At 41.0% G+C, this 18,713-nt stretch overlaps 3 protein-coding genes and 2 non-coding genes across 6 annotated transcripts; all 5 read right to left on the reverse strand.

Moving 5' to 3' along the window:
- Nucleotides 1-510: 510 nt before the first annotated feature.
- On the reverse strand, nucleotides 511-6,472 carry bicdl2l (bicaudal-D-related protein 2-like). Its single transcript, XM_034550970.1, has 6 exons — nucleotides 5,742-6,472; nucleotides 5,102-5,221; nucleotides 4,856-5,017; nucleotides 4,189-4,271; nucleotides 3,934-4,054; nucleotides 511-1,416 (listed from the first exon to the last, which is right to left on the reverse strand). The coding sequence occupies exons 1-6, from the start codon at nucleotides 6,264-6,266 to the stop codon at nucleotides 1,072-1,074; spliced, it is 1,356 nt and encodes a 451-aa protein (XP_034406861.1). The 5' UTR covers nucleotides 6,267-6,472; the 3' UTR covers nucleotides 511-1,071.
- On the reverse strand, nucleotides 6,432-10,609 carry sumf2 (sulfatase modifying factor 2). Of its 2 annotated transcripts, XR_004611077.1 has the most exons (10): nucleotides 10,394-10,609; nucleotides 10,146-10,287; nucleotides 9,953-10,067; nucleotides 9,520-9,564; nucleotides 9,272-9,422; nucleotides 9,011-9,066; nucleotides 8,557-8,641; nucleotides 8,244-8,385; nucleotides 7,965-8,143; nucleotides 6,432-6,533 (listed from the first exon to the last, which is right to left on the reverse strand). XR_004611077.1 is itself a non-coding variant. In XM_034550972.1 (9 exons), exons 1-9 carry the CDS (start codon nucleotides 10,488-10,490, stop codon nucleotides 8,041-8,043), a joined length of 936 nt encoding a protein of 311 aa, XP_034406863.1. In that variant the 5' UTR covers nucleotides 10,491-10,609; the 3' UTR covers nucleotides 7,536-8,040. The 2 variants fall into 2 exon arrangements, 1 of the variants encoding a protein (XP_034406863.1); XM_034550972.1 differs by lacking the exon at nucleotides 6,432-6,533 and having other exon boundaries at nucleotides 7,536-8,143.
- A 650-nt stretch (nucleotides 10,610-11,259) lies between these two features.
- On the reverse strand, nucleotides 11,260-18,471 carry cct6a (chaperonin containing TCP1, subunit 6A (zeta 1)). The gene is made up of 13 exons (XM_034550969.1): nucleotides 18,220-18,471; nucleotides 17,529-17,592; nucleotides 16,199-16,333; nucleotides 15,851-16,024; nucleotides 15,464-15,567; nucleotides 15,080-15,350; nucleotides 14,217-14,299; nucleotides 13,840-13,936; nucleotides 13,425-13,572; nucleotides 12,707-12,840; nucleotides 12,448-12,550; nucleotides 11,912-11,984; nucleotides 11,260-11,811 (listed from the first exon to the last, which is right to left on the reverse strand). Exons 1-13 carry the CDS (start codon nucleotides 18,354-18,356, stop codon nucleotides 11,739-11,741), a joined length of 1,596 nt encoding a protein of 531 aa, XP_034406860.1. The 5' UTR covers nucleotides 18,357-18,471; the 3' UTR covers nucleotides 11,260-11,738.
- On the reverse strand, nucleotides 14,391-14,527 carry LOC117743310. Its single transcript, XR_004611108.1, has one exon. It is a non-coding gene; the product is annotated as a small nucleolar RNA SNORA22 (small nucleolar RNA).
- Nucleotides 16,656-16,792, reverse strand: LOC117743311. The gene has a single exon (XR_004611109.1). It is a non-coding gene; the product is annotated as a small nucleolar RNA SNORA22 (small nucleolar RNA).
- Nucleotides 18,472-18,713: the final 242 nt, after the last annotated feature.

Below are 18,713 nucleotides of genomic sequence, written 5' to 3' on the forward strand. Positions count from 1 at the left end.
GCTTTAAATGATCGGATTTTAGTTGAGTAAAACCCTCCTTATTTTTTATAAAGCTCCAGTTAGTGGAGAAGCATTATCTCCCTCGTCCTCCTCAACACAGGACAGATTTTTCTTGTTGCACATTATGAATAGATGTTGGATTGTTGGCTGACGTTGGAGTGCAGGCCCGGCTTCAGCTTCTCTGTCTAAGGGGGGGAACGCTCTGAGTCAACAATATAAGCAATTGAACTTATTCAATGATACTGAAAAGCTGTAATCTGAAAAGACTGAACAGACTTTAATCCTCTGTTCAGGATTGTATATTGTTCCACTATGAGCATGCCTTTTCTCTTATCAGGTGTAACTTTGCTGTGCTATATATGTCTCAGTTTGTTCAACATGTTGCCACAATGGTGGCACTCATTCTAGATATTATATATACGTTTTAAATATGACAAAGAAGCATATAGGAGTGGGTTAATTATATATAATTGAAAATGTACAAACTATTATACAATAAAATGACAAATCTGCGACAAAGTTCGTGCTTTTTTTCTTTTGAATCCTGAAAATGCAACAATAAAAAAAACAACGAAAGCCTTAAAGTGACATCGTGAAGTATAAGGCATTCAACTGTCACGTATTAAACAATTATATGGGTCATTTATAAATAAATTACAATAGTCAAAGATCCAAAGCATGTTTTCCCAAGAGTATATATAATTGTATATATATATTGTCAACACTTCTTAGAATGAAATCTACTTCTCCCTCATCGAATCTCCGACTCCATCCTCAGTGTTTGTGCACTGGAGCCTTCGTGTTTCCACATCACACTGGTGTAGGTCGCATACTGAACCACCATTGGCTACTATCTGTGATGTCACAAATCATTCATGTACGTACACAGGTTTTTTTAACTACTTTGAATAATCACAGAGAAACTTTCCCCCTTAAGCAGATTAATGTGAAAACAGCTTTCAAGTGTCAAACTCTGCACAAGTAACGATAAGCTAAATACATTTGTGACTGAAGGGGGACTTCAGATTACTAGAAATTAGTAATTGTACTCTGTGCAAAGTCATTTCAGTTTCAATCAAGGGATATGACCTGGAAGACCCCGCCCTCTGACTCCTGCCCCGCTGCATTCTGGCCTGGATCAGGACTGTTGGCCCTCTTGGTCCTCCTCAGCTTGTCCCTCCAGTTGCGTTGGGGGGACGGAGGTGTGATGAGAGGCAGAGCTGCAGCTCTGGGGATGAAGATTTGGTTGGGGTTGGTTATGGGAGACACAGGCTGAGACAAGGGGAAGTTTGCTGGCCGCTGAATGGGGGGCTTGATGTTTCTCCTCAGGATGCCCAGGCGAGAGGGCTTTTTCTGGGCCTGCTCTGCCAGCTGCTGACTCTGCAGCTGCTGGTGCAGGATACGCTGAACGTCATCCTGAATCAAAGGAAAACAAATAGGCTGTCAGAGCACAAGATATATATTAAAACGTAAAAACTGTGATGGGAGACGGACACATGGTCGTTATTCAAAGTGAATAAGGGACTGCATAGCCCGATAAATGCAACAATAAGATTTTTAAATGATCAATTAGTCACAGATAATGGGTTTGGTGTGCAAACTGGTCATGAAGGCACCTTTTTCTTGTCTTAATAAATATATATATGTTTATCTCTAGCAGCAGTTGCTCCCCTTCACTTTAGTATTTGTCATAATTTTTTTAAAGATAAATGCATAATATTCGGTTATGTTTAGGCATTTTTTATCTCCCCTAATGTTTTATTTTCCATAAATTACTAATTCCACTTCTAGTGTGTTTTTTGGTGATAACTGTAAAAAAAACAACAACAAAACATTATTCCACTGATGTTGGAAGTAATGATGAAACAGTTAGTATCAAGTCAGTACTATCATTTGAGACAATAAAAAGTGAAACAAAAGATTCAGTTAACCGACATTCAACAAAGCAAGGCCCTAACCATAAAGATTCATATGTTAATTGTGTCCCTCTGTCTGACCACATTGCGTACCGTGTGGCAAACAGACCGGGGCCAGTCTTCATCAGGACATGGTCTAACCTCACACCCCGGCCCGTTCACGCCGCTCTGCATCTCCCTCACTGCGAGCTAAACACTCAACAAACCCACGACTTGCTGTCCTGGCTCCTAAATGGTGGAACGAGCTCCCCACTGACATCAGGACAACAGAAAGTCTATATCTTCCGCCACAGACTAAAAACACACCTCTTCTGACTTAAAAAAAGAAAAGTAGCTCTTTAGTAGCACTTAAATGGCACTTACTTATATCACTTTGTAGTTTGGCTTTCTTGAAGAAATTGTGCGCTTATTGTAAGTCGCTTTGGATGAAAGCTAAATGTAATGACCAAAAGACATAAAGGGAGGAGGGTACAAAGTGCAATTTTACGAAAAAACATTTAAAGAAAAATGGAGTCGGTGAGATTATATCATATTCAGAGAAGGAATTGACCAATAGAGAATTTAAAAAAAGTCATGTCAATACTGACATGTTGGTATTTTAGCTCCAAATAGCAAACAATAAAATAAATCTATTTTTATTTATTTTTTCAAAGCAGTGGTTGATCAAATGTCCTATTATCCAGCTTAAATTAACCCGATGATCTCAGTTTCTCAAAGAGACAAACAGTTATAACTTCCGCCATCCACCATGGAAGAAATAACCACTATTTATGCTTTATACTTGTTGTGGAAATCCCACAAACGTCTGAACATCAAACACCCTTGTGTTTGGGTTCATAACATTAATATCATATATATATATATATATATATATATATATATATATATATATATATATATATATACATAACATCACCCGTAGGCTCACACAGCTCAGTAACTTTCACCGACTACGTCTAGATAAGTGGATGAACATCCTCTTAAATCACATTCGTCTGTGCGTTGACTTTCATGAATCTACTCTCAACGCAGCATCAGTGTTGGGAAAATGTATCGGCTCATTTTAAGTACCTCATTCTTTAAATGTAGGCATGCATCATCCAATGAGATCTAAAATAACTATCTCAACTCTTTCAGAACAAGTAGATAATATATATGTGTATATTCATGTATGTGGAGATGACCATATAGAACATTTATTGCATTTACTCGGACATGACCAGGAAACGAAATGAACCCATCCAGAAGTTTCTTAAGAGCTAAATAAACTTTACGAACAACACGGCATACAGCGGCTTTCCCGATGTTCTGAATCGCTGACACTGTACAACAATGTACTACAATGTACAACAATGTACCACAATGTACCACACTGTACAACAATGTACCACAATGTACAACAATGTACCACAAGGCTCTGCATACAGTCTGTGAGACAGTCAATGCTGCGGCGTGTAGTGTTCAATGTACGGCTCCAGAAGGTCTTTAATGAATGATTGCTTGTGGGCAGAATCGATAACGCTCGTACAGGAAGTCATCATCACGTCATAAGAGCTCTCTCCCTATAAAACGTTAATCTAACTAATATCGCTTAACATTTTTGGATGTGTCGTTATGGTGATTTTGCCAAACTTGCTTCGTGGAACCGAAAAGCCCAGTAGGGCCCAGTAAACTCAACAACACTTTCAAAGCGTACTAGTTTAAGTTTAACTTTGCAGGGTGCCGAGCGCTCACCAGATGTGTGCCGAGGCCAATTAACACTGGCAGAAAATCAGCTGAATGTAATGTGTAATGAAAGTAATGTGTAATGACTTCAATTGTTTAATGTATTGTGTGTGTTTTATGGCTGAACACGGTCTGAAAGTATCATGTTTACTTAATTGTGTGTGTGTGCGTGTGTAAACTCTTTTTTGTGTTCAAACTGACTCCATATTTAATTTATATGTTGGTTATTTATTTGTGTCTTTCCTTGTTTAGTTTATTCACCATTAAACATTACACTTGTCTCAGGTTTTACCTTCCAGGCCTCGAGCTCCAGCGACAGTTCCAGACGTTTCTGCACAGCCTCCAGCAGCTGGTTGTTCAGCAACATCATCTCTGTTTTACTCCGCAGTAGCTCGGCCTCCATCCCCCTCTTCCTGCACAGCGGAACAGAAAGAATGACACATTCCTCCAAATAGATTCATGTCTCCTCGCTTCCTTTTTTCCCTCTTAACTCTTGATTCATTTGTTATTTGGAGGTGGTGACTCCGTGCGTCGGATGTGTACTTACTTCTCGATGGCCTCATCTCGGTCCCGTAACGCCTGCTGCAGAACAGCGCTCTCCTCTGAACCTTTTCCTTTTCCAGATTTGAACTTTCGAATGAACCAGAAAAGGAGGCAGGTTATGTTTCGGCACGACTCTTGTTATTCTGTCTCTGACATAATCTTTCCTTATCTTTTTTTTTTTTTTTTTTAAAAACAGGATTCTGATCCAATCCCACCGTCAGTCACACGCCTCGTGACTTTCTCGACAGTAAAAACCAGAAAGACTCAGATCACTGATACTGTTGCTCGTAAACCTGTCTGGCCACATAGCTGGGCTTCAGCATCTAGACAATGAGGAAGATGCTTTATCAGGAGGGCTCATGTGCCCCATGAGTGAGCAATGATATCCACTTACAGAGCTCAGGGCTTCTGCTATTTTAACTATCTTGTTGAAGGTATAAATTCCTTGCTGTGTTTCCTTTTTTACGGGGTGAAACAGTTAATTCACTATAAGTGAATATAGTCAGTTATAATTCGCTGCCTTAACTGTCACCTATCCACCTCTCCTTTATTTATGCCTGTTCATGCAAAGTGAACATTCTTCTGCGTAACACGCCCAATAAAATGATCTCAGGCTGAGATCAACATGATTAGCGGGCAACACGCTCTATCTGATTGGGCGTTGCCTTCACCTGTTTGGTGTGGCTGATTGCCAGTTCGCGGGCCACATTCTGCAGCTGGGCCAGAGACGCGTCCAGGTGGATGTCCTCTTGGGAGGGTTGAGGACCCATGCTGGACCCCGACTCTGTAAGCGGGTGCAGCAGCCGCAGAATGGACAGAACCTCGTCTTTGACCTGGGACAGAAAGGAACAGAAATAAACTATAACAATCCTGCAGAGGTGAGCTACACTTGGTCCTGATAAGGTGTGCATTCTTACCCTCTCTCTGTACTTGCTCCATCCTGGTCCGTCTCTGCTCCCCTGTAGTTTGTCCACCTGCGCCTTAAGCTTGATACTTCGTCTCCGAGACAGCTCCACCTCTCTGCGCACTTCTTTAAGCTGAAAACAATAATAAATCAGTACATTGTCACTTTTGTTACACAGTCCAAACAGGAACTGGGAATCTAGATTCCTGAGTGAAACTGTAAACAAGTTATTCAGCACTTAGAAACATTGCAAATATGCGCAAATGAATGCCTTCATAGACACACTCAGACACATGAATATAACAGGGAACTAAAAGTCATAAACAAAGCATGACGCACAAAACATTTCCCACCAATGTCGTTTCCATTGTTACACCACAAATCAAGCCCTGTCATCATCAGGTGTAAAACCATAAAGGTTCTTCACTGCAAACTCAGGTGTTATTGCTTAAATGCTGTGCCTTTCTGTATAGCGATACTCCTGAGGGCCACGTGGGGCAGACCCCTCCCTGTATAACAGGTTGTGTTGTTCGACAAGCCCATGTGTCGCAGATTTAATTTAATTTCATGCACGATAGAATAAAAATGTTTTCGTGGACACTGACAAACTCTCCCTTATTTCAAACACACACACATAAAGACTGTCATCCTACCGTCTCTGAGACGTGTCCCAATGTCCGACGTCTGCTGAGCGGCTTGCCACTGTTGAGCAAGTCCGGTAAAGTCCCGTTCATGCAGCCCACCTCGAAGGGGCTCCCTCCTTCCTCGTCCAAAGCTTTGCATTGTGAGGAATGACCTAACCCCTCTGAGGTCAGCTCACCTGGGTGGTCTTTCTCCTCAGACGAGGACACGCTTCTGTTGTCGTCAACCAGCTCTACTCCAGAGTCGTTTAAATGTAACTTAGTGATGAAGATTGTGTTGTTCGTCAGATCAGCACAATTGTCTTCATCGCTGACCAAATCTTCCAGCTGTGAGACGCCTTCAGGTTCGCTTTTGGAGGCCTTTGGTTCTGGTTCTGTTAGCAGGAATGTGGGTCTGTGGAGAGGTGAAGACTTCCTCCCGAGTGAGGCCACCTGTCTGTCGTCCAGCTTGTTCCGAGAGGAGTAGCTCTGTTCACCGCTGGTGGCTTGAGGCCTCAGCCTCTCGTTGAGGGCTGCAAAAGGCTGAGAGTGTTCCATGTTCAGCTTGGTCGCAGGCGGAAGCCGAGTCGACCCAACCGTCTGCAGATACTGTCAGTTGATATGTAACGACGGGAAGAGCAGGACAGTAAAGTAAGGAGGGAAGGTGAAAACAGAATCTCCCCAAACTCGTTTTTCCTGAATTGCTTGCGTCTTCACAGACGTGCGACATGATGTCACCGCTGCCTGTGGCTGGACGTGGCCTATGTGGTTCTCCTCCTCCTTTGCAGTTGCTAGTCAAACACGTGATGTGCAAACATACCAGAGCTGCAGGGGAACAAAGGGAGGACATTTGATCAGATTATTCAGGCTTGACTCATGACACCTGATTTAAACTGCTGTGTAACTTATGTCTATTTTTTCCCCTTTGCTTAGTCATCAATTTATTTTTAGAGTTGAGATGTTTTGTGGAAAACCACAGAGGAGCATTTCTGATGACAAACCTCCCACACATATTAGCAGACAAGTCAGTAACACATAAACACGTCTTATTTTAGAACTGATTACTTGGCGATGTTTTTTTGTGTTGGGATAATGGAAAGCATCATGCAGGTGCGGGGTTGATTTGAATGTCACACCCAAAGAACAAAACTACACCCTAATTATCAGTTAATCTACTGTAAATTATGTTAGAGGGCCACAGAATGTTCTCCCAGCTTTTCAGTCAGGCCACCTTTTAAGTTGTCCTGTTCTCCACTTGGTTGTCATAACGTTGTGTACTACAATTGGATATGAAATATAATTATAGACCTAGTTTTTTGTGGTTGACGTTTTGTTTCTTCTGTCTACCTCTTACAAGCATCATGCCAAATTTAATGTGCTGCACACTTTGTACACATCTTTGCAGGACGTTGGTTACTGCTTAATACGGTAGGTGCAGTCTTGGGAGTATAACTCTTGTTATTCTTTTCTCCTTCATTATACCCAGTAACTTGCATATTATTCTAAACAGGCCAAAGTTAATTTATACTCATATTCAGCCTTATGTCTTCAATTGTAAACGTTCTGCCAGTGGGGTGGGTGACACAGTGTTACAATGTTTTGGGAAATAATTGTTATTCACAAGACAGAAAAGGCAAATCTCTGCAAAAGAATAACGGGTTGATTGATATTCAACACATGGCAAGCATCGGATTCCCCCTTATTACAAAATGTTAATAAAAACACATGTCACTCCACTTCCATAATATCTCTATAATGTGTGACAAGCTCGAAAGGACATGATCACTTACTGACTTATAGTTACTTGATACTCAAACAAAACTGGAGTTTAGATGAAAGAAACATTTTATTTTCGGTGTGTAACAGAATGAGTCCAAAGGTTCCGCTCAGCGAGGTTTTCATGATGAGAAAGTAAACAGAAAGACAAAGACGGGATTATAGGAGGCCGTGACTAAACAGACTGATTTACTCTCCAGTCACAGAACAGGCTCAACAAAAGAGTGCATATGGAAGAGGGCCCACGGCAGTCAGAGAGGGTCCTACTTCTTACATTCAGTGACACTATTCAATGAGAAGTCATGTACAATTATCTGGATGATACAAATATAGTTTTAGTCTATGCAAACATTTTTCTTTCTTGAATGTTAGGTATTAGTCTTTATTCTTTTAATTTAAAAAAATTCTCCACAGGAGAAATACAGTTTGTTTCCTCCTGTCATCATCCATTCAAATCCATGGTTAGTCATCGATACTTACTCTGTCCCTTGTTCTTTATTTTGCTCCTCAGAACATTAGTGTCCTTGTATTATTGTTTTGGACTTCCTGTGAGTTGCTAAAGTTCAGTTTGGACTTGTTTCTTCCCTTGTTTGTGTCCATCGCTGGCAGCACACCTGAAGCCCAGGTTGTCAGAGGCGGAGTCAGGAGTGTTGCCCATCCTTTAGGACACAGTCATAAAGTCAGGCGGGACTGCTGTACAGATACTTTGTGGACTTAAGAGTCTGAAAATGTAGTATCTCTTGTTTTTAAATAACTCACCTGGTTGTGATTCGTGCTTTGTGATTGGCTGAACCATCCACGGTGTCGATCCAGGAACCACCACGCAGCACGTACATTGGTTGTGCTGCAGGAAAGGAAGTGGAGGTCCATTCCCATGTGTTTCCCATCATATCATACAGTCCTGCATGAAGAATAAACATCACACTTATACTATTAGGAAGCACACAGCAAAAGTTAATCTTCATAATATTACATAGAATGTAAGGCCTGGACTCTATTTGGTTTGAACATAATCTGTAATCTTATATCATCTCATTATTGTTTTGTTCAACTTTAATACATGGACAGTTACCATAACTGTTCTGAGAAGGGAATGCTGTGACAGGAGAGACACCATGGTATCCATCCTCTGCAGTGTCTCCATCTGGAAACGACCCCTAAAACATAGCCAAGATGAAGTTATTGCAAGGCACATTTCACATGCTTTCACAAAAAAATGTTTTATGTGAAAGCGTGACAACATATCAATATCCACTGATATAAAGTGTAAAATAGTACCAAACGCATTATTTCATTGGAATGTTTTTTTTAAATGTATCACAGTTAATACAAATTAGCATTAAAGTCAAGTCCACATGGGCTATAAACCACATTATTACTTTTAGATAGGTAGATCTTATGAAGTTTAATACGTTTTGCACCCAAATTTACATATTTAGCTCAATAACTATCTTCAGAAATCAGTGAAAAAGTTAAACATATCAGAGTCCCTTGTCAAAGCTGCCTATGACAGTTGTATTGCTGACCTGCCACAGGTTGGTTCTGTTGCCCTGGAACTTGTTTCCCCACGGATAAGTCCGACCTGCGACACGAGAGGAAGAAAGACATAAGAGGACAGCAAACAATTAACTAATATAGCAATTATTGATCGTCCTGTGTTGTGTCTTTGACTGGAGTAGCGTCAATGTAAATCAAAGCACTGTTCTAACTCTGTCAAGAGTAGAAATACTCGTCATAATGCCGGTAGACAGTATTTATTCTATGTATTCAGTGTATAAACTGTGTACCTTGCAGCCCCCCTCGCGCCGCCCACTCCCACTCTTTCTCAGTAGGCAGTCTCTTGCCCTTCCACCGGCAGAAGGCCTGAGCATCATTCCAGCTCACGTGAACCACCGGGAAGCTCAGGCGCTCTCGAATGCCTGACCCGGGTCCTGCGGGCTAGACGGTAGAGAGGCAAAGGAGTGAGAGGCGGGCAATGAAGTTAGGAGTCATACAAAAAACAATAGCAGAGGTAGGGAATCACTCAGGACCTCACCTGTCTCCAGAACACTCGTTCTATGGGCAACCACCAAGGAGCTGACTGGATGGGAGGACACATGTCAAAGGTTATTCACAAGAGGGCCTTATGAATGGTAGTTGCTATCCATAAATGCTGTCAAGAGAATTGCAATAGGCCGTAAAGTATGTGTAGTGGACAAATCTTTTTTGTATGTTTATAGAACACCAACTACTTACTATGTTTTCACTATCAACTGATATATTTATCCGTTGAATAATATATTGTTTAGCCTTTAAAATGCAAAACACCCACAATTAAGTTATTCAATATAATTATTGGCATGCTTTTTCTGTCTGTCTGCTCCTTCATTCATATAAAATACAGCTACTCGTTAACTTAATTACTCATCAATTGATAGACTAACAATTGTGTTTCGATTCATTTTTTTCTAACTCAAAAAACCCAGTACCTCAATTCTCTGAGTGACTTTGTTCTTCAGCTCTTCTGACACAAAGTCTTGAAACACAAAGCTCCAACCAAACGTCTCCGCTTCAGTTTTGTACTTCTGCGCTCTCACAAAGTCTCTGTGGGGAAGCGAATTACTTTACTTTAAAAAAAAAATGTTTTTATCAAAAACACCTCAAGATGTCAAGTTTGATTACCTGAAATCGGCATTTGTGACCGGATGCGTGTCCATTGCAAAGGGCTGCAGTTCAACCTCCTTGGTGGGAGCCTCTCCGTCTCTCCCATCAGCTGCACTGGTTCCCATTAACATCGTTCCTCCTGGAATATTCAACCTCTCACCTGCGGCAGTTTGTGAAGAGGAAACTGGTCTCCGTCATGTGGATCAATCAATGTTGATATAATAGATGCGTTGGTACGTTTAGAAACGTAAAAGGTGACTTCTTACCCGCCACAGCCAGTAAACACACCGCAGACATCAACGACACCAGAGTAACGTTCATGGTTGACGAGCTGGTTTCAGACGACGTTAATTTGACATGCATAAAACTATTTTTAAATATGCTCAAACACAAGTTGAAGAGTAAACTAGCAGCAGCACTTCTTTTTTGATTGGACTCATTTCTCTGTCGGAGAGATTTTAACGTGGCAACGGAAATGTGTTCGAGAAAAAGGTTCCGTGTAAAACAAAGAGCTCCGAATTATTAAAGATTTAACACACAAGCGTTATTTTTATTTACTTGTATAAAAAGGGTTCATGGCAACAATAAGCTGCAGTTAAGCGACGTAAAGAAATGAAGCGAGAGGCTTTGCACCATCTGAGATATTAAAGATGAGTTACCACCATAGATATATTTCTATAGCCCCCTTGACAGATACATTTGTACATTGATTTCCGCAAAGCCTGGAGTATAAACTACTAACGTGGTGCTAAAAAGGTTTATTTTATAAATGTTGCTGTATTTGTATTTATACTAAATAAACGTCCATGGTTTCATTTCACTCTTGAAATCCTAATTAACCAGGCAGACTTAACAAATGCAGTCTTGCGTTTTTACGGTTCAGTTATGTGCAGAAGAAACGTTATTAATAAGTATATAAGACACTCTGGCGAGAAGCACTTTAATGCAAGTGGTGGAGATGAAGCCAAGTTAAATGGTATATACAGTTGGACCGCAAACAGTGCATATTAGCAAGTTGTGTAAAATATCTCTTAACTAAATTTCAATTGTATTTAGTAAATACTTGCTAAAGTACAATAGTCACAGAAAATGGAAACGCTTAAGTCCAAGTACCAAACAAGTTACACTCCACCACGGTTTGTGTTTGGCTGTTTTAATAGCGTAGTCAAGGTGTAGTTGTTATTTAACATGTGTGCATTCGTCCAAGCAAAAACATTGATATTTTTTAGGTTGATCACCCAGCTTCTCTCTTGCAAATCAGCAATTGTATTTCATGGATCCAATTACTTTTCAAGAACAACCAAATCTTTCAAGAGCCAAGAAATTCTTTAATGTGTAGAAACAGAACCGGGGGGCAGAGGCCAGTGCTTTTAGCAAAATATCATAAATAAACCAATTGGAGAACGGTTTTGACAAATCCATGAAAAACAAAAACATGACTAGCATAACAATGGTTCTGACAGACATTGTGATGGATGCCGGGGGTTTTACAGCTGGCCGTCCATCAGACTGGGCATCAGACTTCCTAGAGCAGGAACACGTTGACTGAACCGTCAGGTAAACAACTATCCCTGTGAGTATGACAACAGCTGCTGCTTCTTCAGTTCACCTTTAACCTTTGAGAGAGGACATTCCAGCGCGCATGATCTCATCCACCAACAAGATGTTGCTGGCGATGACCGTGCTGTAGAGGAATAAAGAGCCATAAGAGGTTAATGACAATGCATGAAGAAAATGTTACATATTCAAATAGTCGTGGGCAGCTTTGAAACATGTAACCTCACCATGAATGCAGAAGCTGTTTCTTTACACTGTAATTATCCCAAACGCCTGCTTCTCCTGCCACCATCGGTTCCCCTAAAGAACAGGATAACATTTAAATAAAAAACAAGCTTGTAATAAAAGTGCAACTAAACCAGGTTTTGGAGTTTTAATAAGGAAACCACTACAACTCAATACAAACAAAGTCTTGGGAGTGGAACAATCAATAGAAGTGTTTGCCTCATAGATTATGCTTTATAACGGTGAATCCTTTACATGTCACTCTGCAGATGTTCCGCTTTCTGTCAGTTCAACCGTTTGCCAATTTATTGCCGTATGTACAACAGTGAGCATGTACTTGATGTTCAGTGTGTTAAAAGGCTCGAATTCACTGCACTTTATTACAGAGTTTGATCTCAATTACACTGTCATATAAAGAAATTTGAAAATGAAAGCACTTCCAAATTCGTTGAGTTAATGGTCTTATTGCGATGCATTGTGGAAAGCTTGAAATATATTGCGTGGCACAATCTTCTAATAACGGCATGGTGGTTCTGACCTGTGCTGAGGTCCACTCCAACTAGCTGACCACTTTCTTTGTACTCCGTCTGCAGCTTCAGCAGAGTCTCCATTTGGTCGTAGCCAGAGTTCTGGGCCAGAACCTACCAAAGAAGACACATTATAAAAAACAGGTTGATACAATGTGAATGTTACCGAATAATGAATCCCGTTTACCATTTTTCTGTCTCATAACTTTGGTACGAGGACCAGAGTTATTATCTGTAGCAAAATGCATAAGAAAAGTAAAAACCCTTCACCTTGGGGATGACTAGAAGAGCATCTGCAAATGCTTGGACTCCCAGTTGAGCTCTGCCTTTCACGTTGGGCTTGTGTTTCACCAGAGCGTCTGCCACAGCCACCTCGAACGCACCTGCACCAGACACAACACTTCCTAAAGAGACGACGAAGAAAAGAAGATACTCAGAAAACACAAGTAACGTAGAATTGCCTTTGCTCAATAAGAGAAAAACAATGCGTTTGAATGGGAGTTTGTTCTGATCAGCTAATACATTTAGGAGAGACTGAAACGCTCCTAATGCAGAGGAAAAGACCAGAGTCACTGTAGCACAGACATAAAAGGCCAGGGAGAGCCACGTTAGCATCCCCGGGTGTTCGCTGTGCAAATGAGACAAACTGCATTTCACAGAAGAAGAAACAGATAAACAGACTACAATGTCAGGCGTTCATTTGATGAAAATCAAGATAAGTAGAATAACAAAAATGACCTGAGCTAGTGTCCTAAAAGGACCGTTTAGGGAACCAAAACATGTATTCAAACATAACAGGATCAACTCAAAACTATTGCCAACCATTTGATGTAAATTGGACATTTGAGGAACAATGGACATCTAAAATGTAGATGCACACTGGCAGCAAAACAAAACAGAATAACTGAATCACTTGTTACAATAAATCATATTCCCATAAAACTACATCATATGAGAGAAATAAATTAACAGTTCCATGGTGTCTTACCATCTTCGATGGCGTTCTTGACTGCCCGTAAACCATCCCGTACGGCATCTTTGATCTGTGTCAGGGTGTGTTTGTTGGGTCCCTTCACCAGCAGAGTAACTGAGCGAGGGTTCCCACACTTCTCAATGAACGTGAACTTCTCCTCTCCCTGCAAACATTGGAGCATTGGACGTGATCAACAACACTGACTCAACATCTTACGGGGTAAATTATTATTATTTTCCCACCTGGACCCCATCTTCCCACATGGACTTATTTTATCTTTTGTTATTGTGCAATTTGACTTGTTGCGCAACAGCCTATTTATTGGCTACTGTCTGCACCGGTCTCGCTCATACTTGAACAAGTTGAAAATAGGGCCCAAGTTCAAAAATACATGAAACAAAGAATACACAGAAATATAAATAATACTCACTAGTGTGTGTTCATAAATCAACCCGGCGTATCCCAAGCACTCAGGTGTGAGGTCATCAATTGAATTCATGGCAATACCACCGCAAGCAAGGGTGAGCCTGCCGAGGGAAAAACAAAACTGTATGTATAACTAACTATGATGTGATGTATGCCACAAGGGCACTCCCTTGTGGCTAAACAAAGTTTAACTGTTAATGAAGATTTTGATATACATATTGAACCCCATTTGCATAACTTTTGATCTTTCTTTTTGTAAATAATTAAGTAGATTTGAGTGTTGCACACTAAAATGTTGCCCCCAAAAACAGAGCAACTCCAATCCATTATACAGAAAAGACTACTTTTATGTGTAACAAGTAAAATACGTTTCTTTCTTACCTCTCCATATTCCTCCTCTTTGCCCTGCGCAGGGCTACGATGCCCTCCTTGGCTAGGGCATCCAGGGAGAATGGGTCAATACCCTACAAAATAGAGGAAAACATTACATTTCCATTCAACTTAATTTCTTCAAGAAATAATTAACTGTATTTATGTCCGTTATAGCAATATTACATTTATTCTGATCCGCTGAATACATGTAGGGGAGGAAGTGACTCTCCTAATGCAGAGGTACAGATCAGATTTACTTTAGCACAGATACAAGAGACCAAGGGGAGCTACGTTAGCATCCTGGGGTGTTCTCTGTGCACATAACGAGATTGATTAGCCCTTTGTTTTCAGTGTCCATATAGAAAGGTCATGTCTTAAAATCATGTGAATCGACCTGTTGTGTGGTGAACAGTAGAGGGAATGGAAATATCTCAACTCTAAGATCCAATATTAGCTGACATGAACAAATAACCACTGCCTGTCGGCAGATGTAGTGATGTAGGAACAATTTAAGTTTTGTTTTTGTTAATATACATAAAATACTGGTATTGAGAATTAATTTCTCTTTGATAAGATGAACATAGCTGTGACTTCTGAACATGTTGTAGGTATGACGACAGACTAAACATCTACCCATTATCTAAATTCTTTAGGGAAAGTAATGCTCTAGTCCCATTATCAACATAATCAGATAGTATGCTCAAATCCTGCTGTAATCCTTCACTGTTTTAAGAGACAGGTAACATGATATTCTTGAGCTTCATATTAGTTGTCGTTTAAAGCACATTTTGAAATTGAAGGAGACAATGAAATACAGCACAAGTGCCCTACAGTTAAAATGCCAAAACTGCATGCATCCTCTTCACGCATACCTTCTGGTTAATGACTACGAAGCCCTTCTCCCCATTGGGACAGACTTTGTTCTTGAAGCTGATGATCTTCTGCACACGATCTTCAATGAACTTCCTTTCTGCAGCCACAAGTTTCTCCCTCTCCTCTGCACTCTTGTAGAAGAAGCCAGAGTTGACCTCTGTCTTTTCATACTCCAAAGAGACGTTGCAGGTCAGCACATAGGCATCCTCCACCCTCTTCTTCATGTCTGGGTGTCGGGCACCGTGGTCCAAAACCAAACCTCTGATCAGCCTGAGAAAAAAGAAAAGCAACAATCTTTAGATGTTTGGGACCCCTAAACACTTCACCAGTAAAGGGATGAGTTGTCTCCTGAGCAGAGTCTTCAGATTGTTACTAAAACTCACTGTGTATCGCAGTCGGTCTTGTGCTTCATCTCCATAATTTCCACCATGTACAGGTCAATGGGTTCATTAGGTTTGGTGATGGCCAGAACAGCATCTACTACAGCCTGCAGACAAACATATCACACCAACCATTGGAAAAACATCATGACAGGAAATAATAATCAGCTCAGTTGACAGTCACAGTTCTCCGACTAACTGTGAAAAGATATCACTTTGGGTTGTGGTAGCTTATGGGGGACATGTGTCATTAGACAGTTTACAGCCAAATGGATAATCTAGTCTGCCAACATTATCAATAACCAAGAAAACAATACATTTTGAATGTTGTAATGTTAATTGCAGACCCTGAGCTCTTTGTACACCGAGCTCCATTCCCTCACATCTCACCTCAGTGAGCAAGTCTGCCAGCTCTGCGTAGACCTTGGTTCTGAGGGAGGTGCGAGCTACGTTGATGAGCGTCTCTCGGTCCATTTCCCGAGTCACCTTCAGCTCTTCCAGAACAGCCAGGGCTTTCTCTTTAGCTGCCTCAAAGCCCTCAACAACAATTCTTGGATGAAGACCCTGCAGCACAAAATTAAAAATGAATGTTATGGAAGGAAAATATATCCAGTTCCAAATACTGGACATTGAAATGCAGACTCACAAGACATTTGGGTAAGAAATGTGTACATTCTGTGTGGATAAGTAGACAGGCATGTGACCGTAGATTTAAAATGACACGCCTTTCTCTTTTACCTCCGACACATAGAGGTCCGCTTGCTTCAGCAGTTCACCGATGATGAGAACATTTGATGTGGTTCCGTCTCCCGTGATGTCATCCTGCGCCGTGGCCACCTTTGCAATGAGCGATGCTGTCGGGTGCTGAATTTGCTGCACGGTGCAAAATAAAAGCAAGTCTTCAGTAAATAAAAGGGAAACAGGGCTGCAACCAACTATTACTTTTATTACTGATTGTCAATCACACTTTTACAGCACCCATGGCGACAAAAAAATGTTGTAGAAATTCTTAACAAACGCATTTCAAAAGTAAGTGTGTTCATCGTGTTAGAAATTTGTTGACTGAGGGTGCCAGACTTAGTGCTGATCTTCTTTTTTTTTTCCATCAATAGGCATACATTTTTTCTGTGCCCCAAGTTATGAGGCATAATTAAGAAATAATTCACTGAATTTATGTCCGTTATAGCAATATTACATTTATTCTGATCCGCTGAATACATGTAGGGGAGGAAGTGACTCTCCTAATGCAGAGGTACAGATCAGATTTACTTTAGCACAGATACAAGAGACCAGGGGGAGCTACGTTAGCATCCTGGGGTGTTCTCTGTGCACATAACGAGATTGATTAGCCCTTTGTTTTCAGTGTCCATATAGAAAGGTCATGTCTTAAAATCATGTGAATCGACCTGTTGTGTGGTGAACAGTAGAGGGAATGGAAATATATCAACTCTAAGATCCAATATTAGCTGACATGAACAAACAACCACTGCCTGTCGGCAGATGTAGTGACTTAACCCACGTAAGAGTAGAAGGGAAAGGGGAGCTATGTGTAGGAACAATTTACGGTTTTGTTTTTGTTATGTTTATATACACAAAATACTGGTATTGAGAATTAATTTATCTTTGATAAGATGACCATAGCTGTGACTTCTGAACATGTAAATATGACGACAGACTAAACATCAACCCATTATCTAAATTCTTTAGGGAAAGTAATGTTCTAGTCCCATTATCAAAATAATCAGATAGTATGCTCAAATCCTGCTGTAATCCTTCACTGTTTTAAGAGATTGGTCACAAAATTATACTTTTAATGCCTCCTCAAATATAAACATGCTCTACAAATTTTTTTACAATTATCAAAAAAAGAATACCCTCAAATAATGAACCAATAAAAGGACTTTGCTTAATTAAGACACAATAAAAGACAACAATTGAGTTTTCAGTGTCAAAGTGGATGGATCCCACATACATTTGGGGTGTGGTCACTAAAACTAACAAGACAGAAGCACAATAAAAGGACACGACAGTTGGACAGAAGAAGTCAGTTTACAGCTCACTTCCTTACCATCTCGTGCAACAAGACGTTGCCATCTTTGGTCAGCTTGATGTCTCCTGCGCCAGACACCAGCCTGCGGATCCAAACAGGCAGACAAGCTTTAATGAAAGCGGGTTGGCTACAACACGCGGCCTGCTATTAAACCGTTAAGTCACTATAAGTGTTAATTCAGACATAACCACATACAGTCTGTTTACTGAGTGACTAAGGATTCTCTTAATATTCAGTAGCCGGCAGCTAAACTTTCTTAACAACGTAAATCATCAATAATGAATGTAACAGAGTCCTTCATTAGTCCAATGTAGTGACCGGTAACAGTAACTTGGGTGATTTCTCCACGAACATCCGATAACGGATCGATACCGACCCGCTAACGTTAGCTTGGTGGTCGTCAAAGCGATGACTGGGCGCGACAACGTGCGCTGGTAAACTCGGCTGAGCCAGCGAGGCCTAACCGACCAGAAGCGATCTAACGCCACTACTCTGTGACGCAGGGAGACAAATGTGAACAGACGGGATGATGTTCATGTCTCAAAGAAAGCCATGATAAAAAAAAGGTGGAGATTAGCTGTAGCGCGACAGTTGACGTTACATGCGCAGGCGGTCTAACATTACCAGTGAGCTGCAGCTAACGTACCGTAGCAGCGTTAGCTTAGCTTAGCTTAACACACACGCTGCACAAAGAGCTGGAGGAACTCACATTTTCATGGTCCCTTTCGGTCCCAGGTTACTTTTCAGCACATCCTGAAGCCCCCGGGCGGCACTGATGTTAACTGCCAGGGCGGCCTGGGCCCTGGCCACCTCTGCTTTTGGGTTGAGAGATTTTATGGCAGACATAGTGAAGTAGCTCAACCAGCGATGTAGAATTAAAAAGTACCGCTGGTGGAGAGTCGCAGTTCTCGGGCTCAGACGCTCTCGAAAGGAGGGACGGTTTCTAGAAGGCTCCAACACGTGTTCTCGTGATGCGTTTACGTAACCGGTCTCGGCTCCGAGAATAGACTTCTTTAAAACCATTAAAACGCCCTGTTTACTTTAATAGCGCGAAATGAATCCTGATTACAAGTAACTACACCCTATGTTGGAGTTAAGGGAGTGTCAAGATATATGAAAGTTAAACCGGTAAAAGATCAGGGTAAATCATTCAGATTGCAGTTAGTTTTCTTCATCGCAATGACTGGTAGATAAAGGGCTAAA

This window comes from Cyclopterus lumpus, chromosome 14, assembly GCF_009769545.1.
Source record: "Cyclopterus lumpus isolate fCycLum1 chromosome 14, fCycLum1.pri, whole genome shotgun sequence".
Taxonomy (NCBI): domain Eukaryota; kingdom Metazoa; phylum Chordata; class Actinopteri; order Perciformes; family Cyclopteridae; genus Cyclopterus; species Cyclopterus lumpus.